At 39.0% G+C, this 15,454-nt stretch overlaps 1 protein-coding gene across 1 annotated transcript in view; it reads left to right on the top strand.

Annotated features, from left to right (window-relative positions):
• OCA2 (OCA2 melanosomal transmembrane protein) overlaps positions 1–15,454 on the top strand; it is a gene marked incomplete at both ends in the record, with an annotated part of 183,971 nt that overhangs the window by 72,238 nt on the left and 96,279 nt on the right. The window contains one exon of the mRNA XM_084279046.1: positions 13,905–14,052. Coding sequence (XP_084135172.1) covers positions 13,905–14,052 — 148 coding nt within the window. The remainder of the gene's footprint in view (positions 1–13,904; positions 14,053–15,454) is intronic.

Consider the following 15,454-nt stretch of genomic DNA (forward strand, 5'->3'; position numbering starts at 1 on the left):
TCTTTTCCTACTTTTTTTTTACCAGGGAATGTGCTGCAAGCTGACTAATAAATCTATTGACTATATACATATGGGTCAAAAAGAAAAAAAAAAAAACTTTTTTATCAATAGACAATAAAATAGGAAACTTTTGACTCACTTCAGTTACATTATGCAAGCTTCCATTCAAATAGGTGGATTTTTTTCTTGTGTGCCAAGAATGTCTTTAGAGAAGGTAAGTCACTGAAAACTGGCAGTGCTAACATGCAGAAAGGGACACTCTCCTAGCCATAGATAAGCCTTAAATCTATCAATTTTCAATCATTAATATTGAGCTTTTCTTGTGGGAAGGCGTTATTACTTAAAATAAATTTCCATAAAAAGCTTAATAAGCATTAAGAACTATGTACCATGGGTGAGTGATCTTACTTTTCTGGTCAAAATGAAGACTTTGAAGTGAGGCAAAAAAGCCATGACATAAACAATATCCACTCACAGTTGTTCCCAGTAGACTACTGAAATGCATAATATGAAGACATAGGCAGTTGGCTTTTGTTCCTATTGCTCCTTCTTTTCTTCATACTGGCAGATGAAAAACTAGACATGAGCCAGCAGTGTGCACTTGCAGCTCAGAAAGCCAACTGTATCCTGGGCTTCATCAAAAGAAGGGTGTCCAGCAGGATAAGAGAGGTCATTCTGCCCCTCTACTCTGCTCTTGTTCAGACCCCATCTACAGTACTGTGTCCAGCTCTGGGGTCCACAGTACAAGAAGCACATGAAACTGTTGGTGACAGTCCAGAGAAGGGCCATGAGGATGACTGGAGATGAACAGAGGACTCAAGCATCTCTCCTACAAAGACAGGCTGAGAGAGTTGGGCTTGTTCAGCCTGGAGAAGAGAAGGCTCAAGAGAGACCTTATAGCAGCCTTAAAGGGTGCTTGTAACAAAGATGGGGGTAATGGTTTTAGTAGGGCCTATTGTGGGTAATGGTTTTAAAATCAAAGAGAATGGATGTAGATTAGATACAAGGAAGAATTTTTTTTACTATGCAATTGGTGAAACATGCAAGAGGTTGCCCAGCAAAGTGGCAGATGCGCCATCCCAGGAAACACTCAAGGTCATGTTGGACAGTGCTCAGAGAAACCTGATGTAGCAGAAGTCATCCCTGCTTATTGCAGGGAGGTTGGACTAAATGGCCTCTGAAGGTTCTTCCAACCCAAGCCTTTCTATTATATGTTTCTGTATCAATATGCTAAATACAGAGCATGTTCCTATCTGTTCCACACAGGGCTGAGGGATGAGAATCCTTTGTGGAAGAGAAAATCTATGGGAAAGGAATTATCTTTTTGTTGGGGAGGAAAGGAACCCTTGCAACGTCCCAGATAAAACCATTTGTAATTATGCATCATTATAAAAAATGATTACTTTTCTTTGTTGCCTGGAAGTACATAATTAAATCTTTGGTATTCAGCATTTTTTTTGTAACTTCCCAACTTTCTTATTTAAAAAGAATTAATTTGCTTTTATTCATTTCTTATTTTCTAATAAAAGTCATAGCTTCATGCTCATTTCCATGAATAACTAGAGTTATTATATACTTAAATTACCTTTAAAAATGCCAGCTTGCAAGGTGCCTTGAGATAAATAATAGCTAGACAGTCAAAAAATCCATTCTGCCAACCGTGAGCAATTTTGATCCTGACATAACAGCACTTTTTTGTGAATATACATTTAAGAAAATAGAATTGTTATTTTTTCCTTTCATTTACAAACTTTAAAAGCATATGGTTTTGATTTTTAAGGATCAAGTATGCATAACAGTTTTTTCATTAATTTGAATTGTATAATTTATTCACTGACAAAATATTTTTGCCAGTGAAACACTGTACACTTTTAAGAGGCTAGAATATTTCCCTTCAATTCACCTCTTGGTAATCTTTATTACTTGCAGCTTAGCATGTTCAGATGTAGCAGCCTCACAATCAGTATACCATGTGTTCTTATAATCAGCTGCTTCCCCGTTGCCGCAAAGCTAATCAGTAGCTGTTCAATTAGAGCAAAGGCTGAAGAGCTACTCTATTGAAATTTTCTATGACAGGGGAAGAGATAGCAACAAACACAGCTCCATTAGGAGGTAGCCATCGTGATTTGGGTTTGCAGAGTGTGTTCCAAGGTGCTTTCAGGGGTCCTGCCATCTCAGGTTGCAATAATTCTGCAGTAACTTCAAATGGCTTGTTGTAAGCAGCTGTTTTCATCAGCTAAGTACCAGTTTTCCTTCACCCTGTCCCCGATTAGCAATTAAAAAAGATATGTGGTACTTAATTGGTATATTATTCTCCCCAGACTTTTTTTCATTGTATGCCATGTGCTTCAAGCATTTTTATGTTGCTTTTGGCTATGCAGACTACTGAGAATAGATGAACACTAGTTTTAAGAACAGATGATGTTGTTATTCTGATGATACATTGGCAGATTTATTCCAATGTTGTGTGTTACCAATGACTTTAATTTTTTGGCTTTCAGACTAAGCTGCAGCACCTCTGCAGTAGAAAAAAATGCATGTTCTTTCCCCAGGAACCAATATCTGCCTGCAGTGCTTGAAGTGGGGCATATTGCAAAAGAAAATAGGATCTGAAGAACTCAACCATAAGAGAGAAAATCTTTTTAAGACTAAAGGGATATTCTGAGAACTTTTTTGAGTGTGACTTTCAGATAATAAACTTGTGTCACCTTCTGTGTGATCCAGAAGATGCTAGGGTTAGGAGAGTAAAGTGCAAAAGAATAGGTAAGGGCAAATTATGAGTTGAAAAGGAAGTAAACTTGCTGTTCCCCCCACCCCAAAATGTGAAACTGAAGTTATTACTTCCCTTAAAGGTTAATGATGCATTAATCAGTCCCTGTGAGTGTGACAATACACTTTTATGTCTCAGCTATTAAACTGTAGAGATGTGGACCTCAGTGTTTGGGAAAGGTGCTATCCCCAGGATGGTGGGTGATGCGGGGATCAGTGACAAGTATTATTATCCCTATTTTTGGCAAAGAGAAAGAGCTCTCTCTTAGCACAGCAACTGATTTGGCACGAGCTCCCCATTTCTCCCGTGTTGCTTGCTCCAGTTTCTGATTGTTTCTCCACCTGAAAGAGAGACCTACACTTGCAGCAGGAGTGGTGATGCCAGGAGAGCAGGGAGCACATTATTCCCTCTGGTGTAACTCACTGTCTGCAGCAGCTGGGAAATACTGTTATGGTAATATAATAGTATGTAAAGCCTACAACAGAAGGAATTTTCTAATTAATCATAGTCATGTATAAAGTGCTTAATGTGTGAAAAACACAGTGCTGTTTCCCACAATGTAAAATGTGATAACCAGATGAGTGAGCAAATCTGTTTCTTTCTTCCATGTGGAGCTTTACAGCTGCTTCTCTAAGAGAATAAATGGGAGGGGAGGACACGGGCGGGAAAAGAGGTACAAAACCAGAAGTGAAAAGGTAGAAAATCTAGAAGAGGAAAGAGGTAGGGGAACAATAATTGAGGGTTGTCAGACGTGTACGACTGATAGACTGGTGCTGGCTGCAGACCCAAGATGTCCAGGCATTGTTCCTGGAATTAGAGTAAGCACTGCTCACATTGGGCCTCATTTTGCATGAAAATGTCCAAAGGATGCTAAAACTAATGTGAAGGTTAAGAGAGAAAACAAGGGAAATCTGAAAAACTCATTTAGCACTTAATATCTGGTAAGTTTCCCCCTCACAGTGACTACAAGTGTTTGCTAAGGTACTTTGTGCTGCACACGATTGACCAAGTGCAGGCATTGTCAGCTCTAGTTGTAGCTGAATGCAAGGTAAAGCTCAGGGATGTCCAGATCATCTACCAGTGGTGTGTGCCGTGACACCATGCCAGGCCATGTGATGTACAGCCTTTTGATTTAATGCTGGTGAAGAAGCAGTTCTTTGACGACTTGCAAGGCAGCCCTGATACTGCTCCAGACAATTTGTACTGAAAAAAGCCCACATAAAATAATAATAATGTCCAGGGCCACAAGGACACTGCAGGGGCTCAAAGGGGATCCAGGTGTTAAGCAGCATCAGACACACCAGAAGGCTGCGCTGCCATCCAGCGAGATCCGGACAGTCTGGAGAATTGGGCAGGGAGAAATTTAATAAGTGTAACAGGAGCAAGTGTAGAGTCTTGCATCTGGGGAAGAACAACCCCATGTACCAGTATAGGTTGGGCACAGACCTCTGAGATCAATTCTGGTCTGGTAGGGTGGGTTAGACCAGATGATATTTTGAGGTCCCTTCTAGCCCCTAACATTCTGTGATTCTGTGATCTGTACACTGCATAACACGCAGCTACGTGCACAGCTCCAGGTCAGAGAACAGTCATTAGCCTCATTTAGCTAGTAACATATTTGTAACCGTAGGAACCATTCCTTGCTGGAATCAGTGAGAGGTACATCAAGTATGTAACTGAATTACGTACATCCATAAATCTCAAACCTGAGGTGTGTCTGTACTTATGTAGATACTTCACTGACTGCCAGTAAAGAATTATTGGTATTTTAATGTAACTGCTGAAAGTAGTGGGCTGTCCTGTCTTGAAAATTGGTTCAGGTGAGAAAAACAGCAGGCAGAGTATGCAGAAAATAATATCCAAAGAAAGGGTTATTTCAAGATCTTTTGTAAGAGAAGGGGATATTTTAAGGTTTTGCCCAGAGAAGCTGGGGCTGCCCCCACCCTGGTAGTGTTCAAGGCCAGGTTGGATGGGGCTTTGGGCAACCTGGGCTAGTGGAGGGTGTCCCTGCCCATGGCAGGGGGTGCAACAAAATAAGCTTTGATGTCCCGTCCAACCCAAACTAGTCTGTGATTCTGAATCATTCGACTGCAAGCTCAATCTGGATGACAATTTTTCAATATGCATTGCACTCCACTGTCCTCACCCAAGATGCTAAATTCATGGGAAGATATGGGAATAATTTTTAATCTGGAAGAATAACGATGAATAGGAAAACTTTTTTTATTTTTGTCTTCTCTGCAATCCTGTTATATGTATTAACAACGAAGAGTTAACATTTTAACTCTCCTACTGTGGATGATAGCATCATAACTAAAAGATACAGCTTTCCTACAAATTATTATTCTGAGATCTAAGATCATATCCTTCTGCTACATATTGTCTCTTTTTTTTAAAAGAACTATAGGACTTTCAGTCTCAAAGGAACTCAGTAGTCTTATGCTTTCCACAGACTTTGAGTACACTCCTTTTTTTGATAATATACAAGGATCCACTGGGTTCATAATTTTGTTTGAAAATGAAAACAAAATCAAAAGTCTGTCTTTTATTATTTGCACCTTCAATAGCTCTTCTAATGATCAGGAATGAAAATGAGTATAGTTTTTTACATAGATAAAAGATTTTTATATTTTCAAGCATTTTAGATAATTTTGTGTTTAAAATCCTGTATATGTCATCTGTGCTGGTTTAGAGTTTCCTCTTTCCCCTTGGAAAGAGGAAAAATGTTGATCTGTCTTGTTTTCAGATGATAAAAATAGTATTCTGTCATTGCAGAATAAGGGAAATGTGACAATCTCATATTATTTGCTTGGTGCATAGATAATGTAGCCATCACAAGAAGGCAGCTGTAATGTTACTTCACCTGCCTTATGCAGAAAGAAAGTACAATACAGTGGCATTTAGAATCAATAGAGCAGCACTTCACAGTTTTATTATACACATTTTTCATGGAAGGAAGCAGTACAGAAAAATCCCTGATGAGAGGTAAAAGCTTAGGAAGTGATACCTCCTGTTTCTTTTGCAGTGCTTGTCCACCCAGACTTTTGTATGCACACCAGACCTGCGGAATGATGATGCAGCTATACACTGTTCAGCAAGATCTGGCCTCATCATTATTTTGATAAAGCTATGGCAGAGTTTTTCACTTTACTCTGAAACTCATGTGATCTTCCTGATACATGGAGCTTAAGAGAGCAATTTAATTTAGCATGTGTTCTGTACCTGTTTCCTGCAGAGAACTTTCACTGTGATGATTATTCCTGCCATTTTTATTTATCAAAATGAGCCAAAGTTATTAATCACCATTTTTACATTTAAACTAGTTTTACTCTTTATTTTGCCCTATTAACAACATTAGATGAGGCATTATCTTTCACATTACAAGAATTGTCCTCTTGAGGTTGTATCTTTTCATGATTCACTTTTCCTAAATAGGACTTTGGGAATATTGTCTTTAAGCGGTTGCTTGAAGCACTTTTTTTAACTCTTTTTTTCCCCTGTGGTATTGAATTGACCTCAGCAGTAGTTAAGTTTGGTGCAAAATATTTTGTGATTGGAATGAACTTATTTGCTTTTGAGCAGAGAACAGTGAATTGAACAGAGATTGCTTTTAATTGTGACAATTGCGCTTTAATGGAAACCGTTGTTTAAATTGGTTTTCATTGGTAAGTCTGGTAGTCTGAGTTAAAACTTCTTGAGTAAACAAAAATTATTTTTCTAGATTTCAATACTGATGAAAATTTCCTGTAACAAACTACACTGGACCTTCAGGCAAATTAATGCTCAAAGTACTTGACTCTCTCCTTCCCATGACTCTGTCATTCTCAGTGTAACAGAGCAAAGCATTGTGATAGCATTGGGTAAGTGCCAATTAAGACAGGGGGAAACCTAAATATACTCAAATTCCAGCTTTTAAAAGATGGGAAACTGCAGTATAACTGAGGGACAAAACCACAAGGACTGAAATATCTCTGGTGCTAAGTCTGTCTCACCTGAAGATGGGAACAGAGCCCATATCACTGGAAATCCCATCCGTTATTCACATAATGGGAGATCTAACCCTCTTTAATATCTGCAAATTACTCCATCTGAATGTTATGTGACTATCATAGAATCTTAGAATGGTTGGGTTGGAAGAGACCTTATAGATCATCAAGTTCCAACCCACTCTGCCATGGACAGGGACACCTTTCACTAGACCAGGCTTCTCAAGACCCCATCTAACCTGGCCTTGAACACTGCCAGGGAGTGGCAGCCACCACCTCTCTGGACAATCCATTCCAATTTCTCACCAACCTCATAGTGAAGAATTTCTTCACAATGAGGTGTAAAATTGACTATTCCTTTATAAAATATAGGGCTGGCCTTGGGTCTTTGTGGTGAAGTTCCTTGTGCTTCTTTCAGTAGCTAAAATTACAGGGGAAAACCAAAAGTACAGAGAGGAATATTTCCAGTTGAATTTTGGAGGAGAAGGATACTTGCTGTTTTGCACTTTTCTGAATAATATAACTCTGGCCTCAGCTTGCCCAGAAGAAGCCGCTTGGGAGGTGACTTAGGTGTGTGGCACCATCTGAGGTTTGCAGTTTTCTGCCCGGGCTCCAGCTGCTTTGCTGCAGGGATGAGGATGTCCTGTCCTGTGCCATGGATGCAATCCCATGCTGGGCATCCAAACTGGCATTAGGTGCCTCGGTGACCAAATGGGGCCCCAGCTGTCGGAAAAAGCTGTAGACAAGCTTATATAAATGTTCTTTATTGCTTTATGAGGCATCGTGCAGATTTCTTGCATTCCTTTGCAAGTATTTAGCTCAATAAGCAAAGTGTGTCTTGCTGCAATTCTGAAGACCCTGCAACTTTTATGCCTCTGCTGACTTTTATCCACTACTGAGCTGCTCAAAGGAATAAAGACAAGAATGTTTCTGGCATTTTTTCCCTCTCAAAATTAGAGCCCTGTGATTGTGTCCTGTTGAGGGACAGAGACTAGAAGGGAGGCGTGAGTTGTTGAGCTGGAATATCGCTCAGGGTGAATTCATTCTACACTTGAAAATCACCTTTCTGACTTAATTTTTGTGCTTTTAAAATGGAGATGACTCTTGATTACTATCTAATAATGCTGAGAGAACTAATTACATAATATCAGGGATTTTAAAAAAATACTGAAAGTTATAGATATTACTATTACTAGATTGGGCTATAATTCATGATACTTAATTTGCTTTCCAGTTAACATTGAAACAGAATTATTCTTGTTCTGAGAAATTAGCTTAAAAAAGTTAAGCTGCAGTAGTATGTTGCAAAAAAGCTCCCCTGTATTCACAGGAATATGTTTTGCATATCATTAGTGACAGCCCAGCAATAAAAACTTTACTTGCAAAAAGACAGTTAATGAATTTAGCACATTTGTAAATTAAAATTTGACATTTTATGATAATTCTTATCATCACATCAAGGTTGTTCATGGTCTTCTGAGTATCTTCAATTAACAAGACTGGCTTCTTCTGATTCTGAGACTGGGAATTAATTGCACTTATTTTTTGTGGATGTCGTCTTTGTTATTGGCAGTTGTGTGGGAGGGAATCTGTGATTACTGTAAGTGAAAATCAATCTGGCTATTAATTTTTCAGATTGCAGAAAGAATATACATTTTAAAATTAAACAGTGTTTACTAAAATGCAGAAAATGTTTTCTGAAATGTCACAGTTCAGGTCGGTAGCTGAAACTCCATTAAATTAAAAGGGTCCAGGATGTCATATCTGTGATCTCCATGGCAAAATATGATAAATGACAAAACCAGATCAGATTAGTAGCATAGGGTTTACATCTTTATTGATCCTTTATCCTAGAATTAAGCCAAAAATGATTCTTTTCTTGTTGGAAATGGACTATCTGGAAAAAAGAGAAAAAAAAGGAAAAAAAAAACAGAAAAAAAACCCCAAAAGACAATTTTTGTGAAATAATAATGCTAGGTATACTGCTGTGGTGCCTTGTTGGGTTTATGAAGGTACCATCTTCACAAGGATTTTAGTATCATAATGGCCTGAATTCCCCAGATGAGCAGAAGCTTTCCTGCTTTCTTTTACTCCAGGTCACTACATACTAGACTTTGCCTTGCTTATTCCAGTTAAACTACTGCTACTAAACTTGCAGTTAAATGTTAATTTAGCTGTTTTAATGACAAACATCACAAAAGGTATATACCACATGTATATACCATTTCAGTTATTAGAAAAAGACTTAGCAATGGTAGGATAAACTGATTAATAGGCTGATCAACCCCAAAGCTAACTCTGCAAAAAATATGCAGATTTTTATTTGTTGGTTTTTTTTGAATGAGTGAGTGGAATGAGCTCACCTTGGTGTAATATGACCATTAGATTGCATTTGAGGATGAACAGGAACTTATGGACACAGGGAAATGTGGTGCAAGACCTACCCGTTGAGTGGCAGACAAATGCTGCCCTTATGGAATCTTGAATCTTAAAATGCACTAGGTTGGGAGGGGCCTTTGAAGATCATCTAGTCCAACTACTTAAACATGTTTAACTAGATCACATTACTCAGTACTTCATCAAGCCTGATCTTGAATGTTTCCAGGGATGGGGCCTCAACCACCTCTCTGGGCAACCTGTGCCAGTGTTTCACCACCCTCACAGTAAAGAATTTCTTCCTGATGTCTAATATAAACCCACCCTGTTTGAGTTTAAAACCATTGCCCCTCATCCTGTTGCTACATGCCATTACAAACAGTTCTTCCCCAGCTTTCCTGTAGGCCCCTTCATGTACTGGCAGACTGCTGTATGGTCTCCCTGGAGCCTTCTCTTCTCCAGGCTGAACAAGCCCAACTCTCTCAACCTGCCTTTGTAGGAGAGGTGCTCCAGCCCTCTGATCATCCTCATGGCCCTCCTCTGGACGGGTTCCAAAAGGTCCATGTCCTTCTTGTGCTGAGGGCTGCAGAGCTGGACGCTGTACTCCAGGTGGGGTCTCTTGAAAGAAGAGTAGAGGGGCAGAATCACCTCTCTCGATATGCTGGTCAAGCTTCCTTTGATGCAGCTCAGGATGCATTTGGCCCTCTGGGCTGTGCAGTGCACACTGTTGGCTCATGTTCAGGTTTTCATCCAAATATACTACCTTTGGATTAAGTCCTTGTCTATGATGTGTAACACAATATGTCATAAAATAGCAGATGTTTTCAAACTCCGGGGGTTTTTGCCTAAATGGGTTTGCAGATCTGCAATGGGAGAAGTATGGAAAGGCCCAAAGGTTTTTGGCTGGGTTCAGTGTTCTCACTGACCTCAAGGGTCCTGCATTATATTTCCTTCAAAACAACAGCTACTGCTAATACATATGTATCACCTGATGCCATAATGGGCTGTTACAGTAACAGTGTTCATGAAAGAGAAATAGGAGAAACATTCTGTGTGGTGACCTAGAAAACCTCTTCACAAATTACTACTGCAGCAGGAGTTGCAGTATAAAAGATGTATCAACTGTTCCGATTTTCAAAGGACGTTTTGCTCTGAAGTAAATGCCTCAGCAGGTTGGACATCCTCATCCTTGGAGTGTTTAGAAAACTAATGTCTGAACAAGCAAGCATGCACTTGCTGTACATAAAGACAAGATAAAAGCCATATGAAAACACATGTATATTTTTGAACATAGACCAGAAAGCACCGGGCTGACCTTGCTGTACCTGGAGATCAGCCCCACGGCTCTTTAGACACGGAACAGGAATGTGCAATGTGGGCTGCGGTGCTCTCTGCTCTGCGGGTTTGTTTGTGGCACAGACGTGGTGATGCTAGCTGTCCTGTTCTGAAGGAGGGATGATGAAGATTCTTTGTATGAAAATACCTGCTGGGTATCTGCTTTGATGAAAGATTCAACTTTCTTCCATCAACAAAATCGTTGGTAGAATTTCACCTGGAAAGGATGGGGGAAAATGCTATGGCAGGGTGAACAGACGGGATCAGAAAAGGTGGTGTAGCAATGACAAGCTATCAGAAAGCAGAATAGCAAACTGGATAATCATGCTTCAGAAGCATTTCCAGAGAAAAGGAAAAAAATTTCACTTTCTCTTGGACTGTCAATGGGACACTTTCAAAGCCACAGACTAATTGACTTGAAAACTGCATGGGAAAGCAATCCAGAAAGGACCATTTACCTACTGAGGGGGTTCTCCCCCTTCACCTGCCTAAATTAAATACAGAAGTTTGTATTTCCTTCAGGCTAGGTCACCAGGTAGGATCAGAGAATTTAGTTTTTCATCCTAAAGTGCTCAGGAAACTTATTAAAGGAAAAAAAAAATGCCTGGGAAGTTGTCATAGTTTAACCCCAGTTGGCAACTAAGACCCATGCAGCTGCTTGCTCACTTCCCCCTGGCGGGATGGGAAAGAGAATTGGAAGGGTGAAAGTGGGGAAACTCGTGGGCTGAGATAAAGGCATTTTATTGGGAAAAGTAAAAGCCACGTGTGCAAGCAAAGCAAAACAAGGAATTCATTCTCCACATTCCATAGGCAGGCAGGGCTTCAGCCACCCCCAAGAGACCAGGTCTCCATCATGCATAACAGTTACTTGGGAAGACAAACACCATTGCCCTAATGTTCCCTCCCCTTCCTTCTTCTTCCTCCAAATTTGTATGCTGAGCATGATGTCATACATCACTTTGGTCAGTTGGGATCAGCTGTCCGGGCTGTATCCCCTCCCAAATCCTTGTGCACCCAAGCCTACTTGCTGGAAAGGTGGGGTGAGAAACAGAGAAAGCCTTGGCTCTGTGTAAGCACTGCTCAGCTGTAACAAAACCATCCATGTGCTATCAACTCTGTTTCTAGCACAAATCCAAAACACTGGCCCATGCTAACTACTATGAAGAAAATTAACTCTACTCCAGACAAAACCAGCATAGAAGTTGTACAGAAGAGTGTCCTAGAAAGCCATATTCTAACTTTTTGCCATCTAGTCTTGCTCCTCTACATACGAAGGAACAAATTCCCAGCTCACTATTTCAGATCAGTTTCAAGGTGGATGTTATGAGAAAGTTGCCAATTGAAATAGCTTGTTGTTCCATTGACCAGAAACTGTGGGGCTGAAGCAGACCCCAAATATGTGTTAAATAATTTTTTTTAGGAAATTGCTATACCAATTCAGAGACTTAAAATTTAGTCTTGTCATCTTATTAAAGAAAAAAAATCACCATTTCTGATGTTCACAATATGGGGCTTTTGCACAGGTCCTGTCTACTCCAGCCCACAAAAAACGTTTTTGTGTTGAATTTTTTCCTTTATGTTCTTTTCTTTTCTTCTTCTTCTTTTTTTTTTTTTTTTAGCCTGTGGGGAGTAGTATATCAGCTATGGCCTAAGGCTCTGTCACCTTGTTTATATTCTGGAAGGGAATGGAAAATCACTGCTGATGTATTTGTGTGTGTGTCACAAATGTTGATGGAAAAGTAAATAATGGCCAGGACAGGGTCTCCACACAAAGTCACATGGATCCTTTGATAAGCAGGACCTATCCATGTTTTAATATAATTTAGTGTGAGATTATGCCTCTGGTAAGAATCACCAAATATATAAAGGAAAGTGGTAGATTCTGCATGTCATTGATATCTGTGATTTAGGTATGAATCTCTTCTTGGAAGAAAAGCTTTAGCTAAGCACTAGTTGTTTAATAACCTGGGAAAGTCATTGGGCTTTATAGAGTGTGAATTTACATTTCTGGTCTTGCATTATAAAGCTCAGGCAAAGATTACCATTTTGACGGACGTGTGGTCATCTATAGATATGAACCACACAAAATGTGAGTCAGTTGCTGTTCAGATACCTTCTTTGTGTCAACTATGCAGGCTCAGGACCTGCTTACTTTTGCTTTTAAATATTTGAATTCTGCCAAGTCTAATTCCCTTTCAGGGTCAATCTTTACATGTTTCACTCTGTATTATCATTATAAATACTTGTTCACAAAGGAACCGGGGGAATTAAACACATTCAGGGCTCTTTTTGTTAGTAGATACCATGAACCATGGGGAATTTGCAGCAGCAAATGTTAATATCACTGCCTACATCAGAATGTGTTTAAATATTTCTTATTACTTTTTTTTTATTTTAATAAATAATGCATATAACTTGCCTACGTGGTACAAAGACTTCCACATCCATTTCTTAGGATAAGAGCAGCTTGCTGATTGAACAGGGATCTTAAGATACAAAGCTATGAATTTTTGACATGTTGTCTTCAGCAACATGATATTTGAAGGGAATAGATACGAAGGGTGAGGAAACATCCTATTCCTTCATCAGGAAGCATTTGTGCAGACAGTCTCTGAATGAATATTCTGCTTTTATTTCTATACTGATTTCCTGGAAAATCCAATTTAAAAAAAATTTTTTTTTTGGCCTGCAAGGTCGTTCCTGGACAGGAACATGCGCTGTTTTGTCATTCTTCAAGACCTTGACAATACTGGAAATAAATAAATCAAAAAGTGTCAAGAATCCTAACAAGATTTTGGTGACTGATTTCAAGTGTTTATCAGTCTGTCTGAATTTAGATGGGATCAGTTGTCATTCAGGTCTGTACGCAGGTGATGGTAGCTGTATATTTATGGATATCTTCAGTAGCTAAGAATTAAGTCCTTTTAGGAAACCTTTAAAGTGTTATTAAACAGTGTTCCATCGGAGAGTGCTGAATTTCAGTTTTACCTTACATGGCCATTATGAACACAGAGTGAATGGAAACAGGCTGTTCATTCGGAATATGATGGAGTATTTCATCTCATTCCTAACTACAGAGACTAATATCTTGTTAGCAGTATAGTCACATATGTTTGTAGTTTATTTTCTGATAAAAAAACGAGTGTGATACAATTTTAGCACTGCAGCTTATGGAAGGCATTCCCAAGCATTTGAAGGCAGTACTTCTTTTTGTTCAGAAAAGGACTTTGAGATTAATTTATTTAAAAATATTTCTATATATTTTTCATTCCCTTCAGCTTGATGGTAAAAACTCCTTCCTAAGTGGAAAATTGTTGGGAAACCATTCCAATAATTTTAACGACTTTGAGTTCAGGGCACATCACACATATTTTGTGTGTCTCTGGTTTTATATGCATTATACCTGCTTTAAGATAAGGGATTTTGCTGCTTTTTAGAACTGAAACATGAGATCTATGTTTGGAGACTGACTGCACAGCGCATTAACCCGGCCAGCAGAGAGGAGACTGCCGTGAAATGCCTCTTGATGCAGAAGGTGTTGACTCTGGAGATGCTCCTGAGGAAGAAGCTGAGGACATTTCACAGGTAAGCAGGGACCAGCATGTCCCACCTTCCTTGTTCTGACCCTCACTGGGGACAAGCAGCAAGCACAGGAAGTTTGTTGGACTGGCAGGTAGTTCCTGCTTATCTCAGGCAAAAGGCAGTAACGATGGTGTGCCTATGTGAATCTCAGGGATAATATTTCTGTTTGGTCAAAGAGACAAGGGCTCACCTTTACTAGTTTTGGGCAGATCTCCTCTGTGAGGAGACCTATATTCTTGGCTCTCACTTGACCAAATATGTGTTGGGGCAGATATGAAGACTCAACCTCTGTCTCAGTATTTTAGGACAAAACCAATGTGTGTAAGGCCTAGAAAATAAATGTCAATATGACACAAGTTTCCAGGATTAGAAATTTCAGGTAGTTTTTGGTTTAAAAAGATCGTAAGCACATTATTAGATTTTTCTTGCAATAGTGACTTCAGCATAGTAAAATTCTGTAATTTATTTTTCTGAAAAATTTGAAGTGTTCTTCAGTGAGTTTGAAAATTATATCACAAGTGAATTGCTGCATTTGAAAATTATTTCATAATCAAAATCTTTAGTGTACACCTCACTGTAGGCATGATTAACTGTTTATGTATGGAAAAGGAGAAGATTTTGTAAACTAGTACTAACAAAAATCCTAACATTTAATTTTTGTTCTGGTAAAAAACTCAAATGTTACTTTATGCAATTTGATGACTAGAACAGCAGTAATAAATACTCCGAAAGTGAATTGACTAAACGAAAGCAAAACTCAAATAATCTTTTTTTTTTAATAAACATGTTTAATAGGCAGTATGAACATGTATATATATAATTTCTTAAACACTTCTAGTAACAAGATTATTTTTGTTTATATGATTTTTTTTTTCAGTGCTGTGCACTTTGGAGTTGACTGTATTACTACTTAGACAAAAAAGGCTGTTAAAATCATCTTTTCTTTAAAAGATTATAGCAGATCATTAGACTTTACCACACTCTAAAGAAGACAGTTCTGCAGTATAAATAAATAATGTATATTTAATCTTGAAAATCAGGATTCCTCCAGCACAGTACATTTACAGCAGTGTAAAAATTCATTAGCGTTAACAACAGCTCTCCTGAACTGCAACCCCCAAGGCTCTTTGCTGGAGGGCTGACTATGCTGATAACATGATGAAGTTATTTGGGTCTTAAAAACTTCATTATAAAATGCAAATGTAAAATATATCTGTTCTGGCTTGTTGATGTTAGCACACAACCCTTTATTTTTATCACAGAGGGGAATACACCGACTCTTGGAACTATTAAATGGACTACATATTGCACGTAGCCAGATCCTATGCTGGGGTCCATGCTCTGGAGGCTAGCTCCTTCCAAGCTGGTGGTACTCATCTTGAGCTGAAGGGTTTGTGTATTAGTG

Source organism: Gallinula chloropus (assembly GCF_964237585.1).
Source record: "Gallinula chloropus genome assembly, chromosome: 1".
In the NCBI taxonomy this organism is placed as follows: domain Eukaryota; kingdom Metazoa; phylum Chordata; class Aves; order Gruiformes; family Rallidae; genus Gallinula; species Gallinula chloropus.